We start from the raw sequence: 7,885 nt of genomic DNA on the forward strand, positions 1-7,885 counted from the left end.
ATTCCACCTTCCATACAGTTAAAGATTCCGTAAAATTGTCCGCTGCCATTTTGTCGTTAGGAATGAAGTTACATGGAATAGTCCTATATTTCGTTTTGGCGCGCATGATGTGAAAATTTGCCACAATGTGCTTGCTTCTATTGTGCATGACTGGTTTTTGGCGATGTCTGATGCAACTCTGGTGGTCCTCTTCTATTGCAAATTAATGCTTCTGTAGGTTGCCAAACTCATGTAGAATTTGGTTCATGTACAGTTCTTGTCAAACTGCTGCTGCCATGCGATGAAATTCTGCTTCTAATGAAAAAAATAGCCACTGCGGCCTGCCGTTTCACAACCCAGCTGAGTGCTGAGCCATTGTGCATGAAGGAAAAACTAGTCATTATTTCAAGGCGTTCCAATCACCAGACCAATTCAAATCACTTTCCTCCCACTAAATCATAATTAGCTTCTTTTGAATAAATAAGTTTTAAACCTTTCGATCCTTGAAGACAACATAAGTGTCGTTTTCTGCACAGCCAGTTTTGATTGTTAGTTGCATTCATGTGTCCTGATTGAATTCTGACTGCGAACAGTTTTATTAGCCTCATCTGCTATGCCAAATAAGAAATTGATCCAAGCAGGTCATTGTAAATCTTTTGATTACTTTTTTTTCTCCGTTCTGTGCTGCCTGAAGTTTCAAATTCAAGTGAGCTGGAGTCCTTGAGGTATTGAATTGATCAATTTGAGACCACTCAAACGTTGTTTTTTCGTGCTTCTCTTGGTTGAATGTGACTTTGCCCCCATCTCGTCTAATTGCTAGGCCCAGAAACTATGTAGTTACGTTCTATCTTCCATGTGAAATCGTGTCTCGAGTGCCTAATTGACATCGGAGATCACTGTCAAGCTTTTTGATGTAACTATGATGTCATCAATCCTGAGCAAGATAAAGCTGTGACCATGAATTTCTGCTCTCGCGAACAGGAAATCATCATTCCTTCTTCTGGTGGAACCCTGACTCAGTAGGAAATTCTCCAACTCCTTGTAAATTTTTTCGGCAGCCTGTTTCAATGATAAAAAGATTTTTTTTTCACTGTGACTCATGTTTGCTGGTTTTTCTTCATCTCTTGCATACCTTTCTCACCAGACTTGTTGCATTGCGCTGTCTCTTTCCTCCAGAGTCTATGGCAACGTGTCCACGGATCCAACAACGACACAAATCAGTTTTCTTTTGCTGGTCCCCTCTTGAAGTCAAGCTTCACCGCTAGTGCTACTAACGCAATTTGTCCTCTCTGCTTCTCTGTCGTGCTCCGATGAAATATTCTGAGACCATCTCTTAAATTGATGAAAAAGCAGTCCAAATCCTCATAATCCTGCAGCTGCAGTCAAGCCAGCTGTGCTACCAAAGTCGCCACTGCTGGCATAACTACACTCTGATTTCTCTCTCTCTCTTTTTCTCTCGCTCTCTCTCTCTCTCTCTCTCTGAAATTTCTCGTGTCTCATCGGCAAGAAGATTGTTGCGTCTAGAGTCAGTGCCAAATTGCACCACTCGTACCTCTCTTTTCTCCTTAATAACCGCAACCTTCCTCTCTTATGCTTGCTTCAGTACCTTGTGGTTTGTCTTCTTCCCACAGCTTGCCTCATAGGCCAGCGGTGCAGACTCATTCGGTTTCACCTCAATCCACAGAAGTACTAGAAGTACTTCTTAGAGCGCCTTTGTCTGTACAATCTTGTACTCCAGATTAGAAAGCTTTTGCCTCTCCTGTGTATGTCAGCAGCTCCATTTTCTGTTGTTCCATCCCATAATGAGCAGTAAAAAGAGTTTTGGAAAGAAAAAGTACTCAGCGGAAAGGATTATGACTGCCAACACCAGATAATTTTCATTTTAGAAAAGAATTTTATGACTCAGGTAACTCTAGACCTACAACCAGTTGAGTTATGCAAATTCGCACCGGGAAAGACAAGCAGTTTTGTCTAAGTAAAAAAAAATATTTCTCAAACAGAGAGAATAGCAAAATCATATTTTACAATGGAATTTAGAGAGTTACAGGAGAAATTTGATAAAAAAAAAGATGATATGTTTATTCTGGGGGTGCAAAAGACTCAAAAATTAGCTGCGCAACTATATATGCACTATTAGTGCCAAAAAAGTAAAGATACAAAAATAATCTTAGCACCAAGATTAGTGGAGGGTCGCCAAAGCTACTTAAAGTGTTTCGCTTCTGCTAAAATTTTAGAAACCAATCGCAGGGTTTACCATATGTAGAATGCATTTGCTCCTCTAATAGTTATCTGGAACCATCAGTTTGAACTGAGTTTAGATTCACGGCACCAATTCTTGGATATTAAATTATATCAATTTAGTGACTTAAATCCATTGCCTGTCTGATTAGTCTGGTAAGTTAAGTATCTCAATAATTCTATATGAGTTTAAGCCTATAGTTTGAATTGAAATTCTAACATGTTTCACCTGGTTACCGGACAACAGATTGTAGTGACGATAGATAGAAAACATAGAAATTCGGGCAACAGATCGAAAATAATTTCTATGCTCATTGGCTGAAATTAAGCGGCTAGTGGGAAATGATATGAATCTGTTACAACCGAAAAACAGATCAAAACCAAACATGCTCTGCGATAAATTATAGATGAGCGCTCGGCCAATATGATTAGGCAGTACTCAATTTGAAGTTTTGTCTGTTTTCCCAATTTTCGCTTTTGATCTGTTGTCTTTTCGATCTATTGTCCTAGTGCTTTACATTGTGCCTGTTTATTTTACCAAGTGTTTAGCTTAAATTCGCAGAGCTATGCTAATTTATAGGACCTGCAAAACTTTTGGCCGGATTTGGGTTATATTTGCAAAGCACGCTTTTGAAAAGATCTCCGTCACTATCTTCCACAAAAAAGTGTTCTCGAGCCTTGATACAAGGGAAGACACAACTTTGTGTACACTCGGCTACAAGCAATGTGGCGTACTTACCCATGCTTAACGTGACCGAAATCAGCAAAGGCAAAATCAGCAAATTCATTATTAGGTATACCACTGTGGTGATTGATTCTTAAATCGCAAATTCGCCTACTTGGTTTCATCTCAGTATAAACTCAATGATGATCTCAGATCAAACTAGGAAAAAAATTATATTCTGAATATGAATTCTGTGTTTTGCTTATTGACAAGCTTTCAAAATTTTCAAATTCATTTTAATTAATTTGCTGTTGCTGTTGAAATTTGTGCATTGGCTTGGATACTTAAACCACGGATAATCTATCTCGAAGCCCACACGAGATGATCTGATCACATGTCGATATTGACAGAGAATACAAACTGAGATACTATATGTCGCATTCTCACAAAAAATTTTGAGGCTAAAATTTCAATTTATTAAACTTCAGAAAACTTCAGTTTAACAAGTCCTCGATATTGCAACTCATGACAATGATCTGGGTTCCATTGCCGATGTTGACGCAGTACTGGAACTGAGAAAATCCTATACAAGAAGCAGAATATTCCATACGTGAATTGATAGCGACTATAGCCCCACTGAATGTAGGGTAGAACTCGTATATGTCTAACAGGGCACTCTTTGTCGCATTCAATGGAGGGACACCTTGTCGCATCATCTCGACCACTAAATATAACAACAGTCGATATTAAACAGCAGATTTGTTTCTTCGAAAGGAAAGTTTGCCTATTCATGTAGCCAAAACAATTGTTTTGGAGGTCAATCAATCTGTTCCCCCCACCCCCCCCCCCCCGGGGGAGGAAAGCAGTTCCATTTTAAAAATTCATCTAAGCAATAAGTATTGCACTGCACGCTTAATAGCGGACAACCCCCAATTATATAAAATGCACATAAAACGGACAGATCTCTCATATTGCAAAAAATTTTGTTTTATTTGTTATTCATTTTTTATAATAATGGAGCAAGTTATTAAAATTGCTTATGGGGAATATATAGTGACCAATATTGGTGACCTTCTCATTTGGAACATTAGTTTTCGAACAATGGACAGTACTTTAGTTGCTAATAGATAGTAATTAGGAACTGATGATAATGGTCAAGGTTGAAAGTCATTTTGAGAGCTTTTCTTCCAATAGCAGTCCTGTTCAAGCTACAAATACCACCCCAGCTACATATATATTTATACCTAGCCCCCCCCCCCACCACCACCACCACCACCACCACCACCACCACCACCACCACCACCACCACCACCACCACCACCACCACCACCACCACCACCACCACCACCACCACCACCACCACCACCACCACCACCACCACCACCACCACCACCACCACCACCACCACCACCACCACCACCACCACCACCACCACCACCACCACCACCACTACCACCACCACTCTTCGAGTCATTTCTGGTATTCTACCGGCTATGTTTTCATTTCACTATTTCACACATCCTCTCAATTTTCTGAATAGTGGTCATATTCTTTCAGTAGTTTAGTTTAGGATAAAAAAATTAATTTTTGTAAAATCAGGTTATCTGAATCGAATTAAGAAACATCCAGTACTCAGCTCTAATGATTTCGACGCTTCAAAGCCTTGACAATATAAGGGATGTTAGGAATTCGGGCTTCCATCAATCACAAATGAGTTGAATTGACGCCTGTAAAGTTGAAAGAGTGCACAATGCCACCCTACTCCATAAGCAAAAGGGATTTTTATGAAGAAACTTGGGGATGAACTAATTTTGAGCCTTTATATTATCTCAATTAGGTTTCCAACAACAAAAACTTTTGAAAGAATTTTTTTTTACTAATTTTGCCTCAAGCTCATCTAAGGAGAAACCACAATTTTCTAAAAGAAATTATTCTTATGAAAACGATCAATGTAAAAACAACAACTACACTCAAATAAAAAATCTTTATATTGACAAAAAGATAAATTTTTCAAATTGTAAGTATTTCAACAAAATTACTTAAGATGCAGAGTGAATTGAATAAACAAAAGTTTTATACGGCGAATATTTTGTTTAAATATAGTTTAGAAAGAAATTGTGACGTGAATTTTTAAATTTTTGAAACTTGCGAATGCTGAACGTGCTCAAACCGAAGACATGTGGGGGCAATGGACCTAGAAAAGGCTATTGTTTTAGAGATTGGGGATGGAGATAGAGTGCTAAATGTTCTATAAGAAATGTGCTACAGCTGAGGAAAATTTATGATTGCGTGGAAAATATTACATGAATCAGTGGAGTTGATGCGAGAAATGAGCATTTTTTCAGAACCTTAACAAACCAATCTACTGAAAAAAATTGAAATGCGCTTAATCTGTGCAAGAAATGATCTCAAACTTCAGCGCATTTGTGCGTAAGTCCAGAAGCTCCCAGCTTATTTGAGCGCATTGTTATGACAGTTTATCGAGATGAACTTTTGAAACTTTTTCATTGACACAATAAGGATTGCCTCAAATTGTTCTCCAGCCTTAATAAATCCAATCATAATAATAGTTTTGAGTCGCATTATAAACATCAGATTGAAAACAACCTTTGAAGGTAGGCAGGAATCGTAACATGACATCTCCGTCACCCGTCTGCACTGCAGCTCCCACTCCATCTCTGGCAAAGGCCCCCGCCCCAACAATTGGACTGTCGCCCACCCTGCCGTGAATCTTGTGGCCCAATCCGTTTGTTGATACGGCCACGGCTGTCTGGCCTTTGCTATTCATGGCTATGATGCCTATCGTGTCGTGGTTGCTTTGGTCCACTTTCACTCGCTCAAAATCTGATAATAATAAAGGCTAATAAAAATCTTTTACGTACTGCTTTTGCTCTCGGCGATGCCTCGACTCTTATGGAAAGATTTAATAATTCTAGCAGGTGGGAGGGGAGGAGGTTTAAACCGAGCTGAAGTCAAGAAAAACGTTTATTACCGAGTCGAACTCGAGGACAGAGGTTCGTTCTAATTCCTGCCAAAGTTGAGGACAAGTAATAAAGTCGAGCAAAATTTGTCTCATATCAAATATCCGTCGAGCACCGTCTGTTCATAAGAGGAGACTTGGACGACTTGTTTATTTGTTTGAGAACTGTTAATTGAAGGTGAAAAGTAATAAGATAGAATATAGAATATAGATAGAATATATGAAATAAAAAAGCAAAATATACATGCGTTGAAGTAGACTAAATTTGAAAAACGCCGCTGATCTTAAAAGAAATTTAAGAAGCAACTAATTACAGTTTTTGAAAAACAATTATACAAATAACTTTAATAATTTATTCTGTAATTTTAAAACAATACAAGTAGCACACAAGTTTTGAACCATATCTACCGTCCTTTTCATAATTTTAAGAAGTTTAGTGACTTATGGATTATTGAGTAATTTTCTCTGAACTTGCTGATAACCAAAATAATCATTATCTAATCATTTCGTATACCTGGAAGGCTCACCAAACTTGAGTTCTTCTTCTTCAAAAACGCCATTGTTTTGGTTATGAGAGAGAGAAAAATCATTTTCTACGATTTTGCACGAAAAATGTCGTATATTTTAATGATTATTCTGGCATTTCAGAAACTTATGTTCTCAACATCTCAAATAGAAAACATTTCAATTTTTTTTAAATTTTTCAATTAGTCCGATTTAATCAAGACAAAAACTTAGGCCAGATCAGAGAAAAAGTTAAACTCCCCATGAGGGCGCATGCTATTTTCAAAAAAGAGACTTATTTAAGCCAGTTAAAAGCAATTAGCCAACTTGTATCATGAAGCGCAATAAATTCAAAATGGTGGGCGGGTGGGCTTACTTCGCGCACCAGAAGGGCCTACTTGGCTCTATAGGTTTTGATGCAATAGAAAGCTTTTAAATTAGATTATATGCCAGAGTCCATTCGAGGTATGACACTGAAGAGGGGACGGCTGTCGTGCTTAATATATAAACATTTATTATCGTTTTTATTATATATTTCAATAAGTTAAGCTAAAAATAGGGACAGATAGTCTTTACTAGATACCAAAGGAGGGAGTATTTAAAGAAACAGAAATTTGTATATCTCTCGGCCACTACTAGAAGTTTTTCGGCGTACTTTTAGAGTTTTTGAATTTTTTTCGCGACAGCGATTATTAAGAACTTCCTGTTAATAAAATGGAAGCATATGTGCACAATATTCTGAGAAAGTGTCATTTAATTCACTTTTCGTATTGCCGTTTCATCCAACAGAATATTGTACAGTAAATTCTATTTGTTCCACAAAATGCATTAATCCGCAAGTTATTAATTACATTTCTAATATTGTTATTTGTTAGGAATAAGGAACGCCAGCTGGTAGTTTTTCATCAGTCCCTACTAAGCTCATTAGTAGCCCAATAGCAAGAAATCCTTAAACAATTTTGAAAGCCCAAAAAATAATTAAGATTTCAAGCTTCTTTGAGACAAAACGAACGGCACCAGCATACTAAAAGCGATTTGTTTAATGTCAAGGTTATATGAATAGATATTAAAGAATTTTGAAGTCTTTTTGAACGACAACCCTGTAAACTATATACTTTATCTGATCGATCAAAATTTATCAAACTGAATGCACTCGTTTTTGAAAATAAAATAATCCTAATGACCACTCATCAGAAATTACGGTGTTGATAAATTAAGCAAAATTCTTGTATAGAGAAATCCTTGTCATTGCGAAAAAATTGTACTGCATTGTCTTGCAGTGTCATTGTCAGACATCGTCACTGTAATTTCGCAAAAACCTGGAACAACGAAATTTTTTTTAAAAAAATTCGGGTTTAAAATTGCAAAAAAGTTTAACGAACTGAATTGTATCAAAGATCTTTTAAAGTTCGCTCCGTAAAAACAAAGGAAAACCTAAAGTGAAAATTTTTGGTTTTAAATTTAAGCTTGCTCTTTTTCGAAATATTTATATGAGACTTTGGGAATAATTTCATAATTTT

The 7,885-nt window shown here is 37.2% G+C and overlaps 1 protein-coding gene across 1 annotated transcript; it reads right to left on the reverse strand.

The window, feature by feature from the left end:
- Positions 1 to 3,287: 3,287 nt before the first annotated feature.
- LOC142357278 (N(4)-(Beta-N-acetylglucosaminyl)-L-asparaginase-like) lies at positions 3,288 to 6,421 on the reverse strand. Its single transcript, XM_075408929.1, has 3 exons — positions 6,376 to 6,421; positions 5,489 to 5,725; positions 3,288 to 3,605 (listed from the first exon to the last, which is right to left on the reverse strand). The coding sequence occupies exons 1-3, from the start codon at positions 6,419 to 6,421 to the stop codon at positions 3,376 to 3,378; spliced, it is 513 nt and encodes a 170-aa protein (XP_075265044.1). The 3' UTR covers positions 3,288 to 3,375.
- Between the last annotated feature and the right edge of the window lie 1,464 nt (positions 6,422 to 7,885).

The sequence above is a fragment of the Convolutriloba macropyga genome, unplaced genomic scaffold (genome assembly GCF_964194025.1).
Source record: "Convolutriloba macropyga unplaced genomic scaffold, txConMacr16.3 SCAFFOLD_2052, whole genome shotgun sequence".
Lineage (NCBI taxonomy): Eukaryota > Metazoa > Xenacoelomorpha > Acoela > Convolutidae > Convolutriloba > Convolutriloba macropyga.

Coding starts and splice junctions, on each gene's coding strand:
- LOC142357278 (XM_075408929.1), bottom strand. CDS start 6,421: ATGGCGTTTTTGAAGAAGAAGAACTCAAGTTTGGTGAGCCTTCCAG. Junction 5,726..6,375: donor AAGTTTGGTGAGCCTTCCAG/GTATACGAAATG, acceptor TATTATTATCAG/ATTTTGAGCGAGTGAAAGTG. Junction 3,606..5,488: donor ATTCCTGCCTACCTTCAAAG/GTTGTTTTCAAT, acceptor TGTTATATTTAG/TGGTCGAGATGATGCGACAA.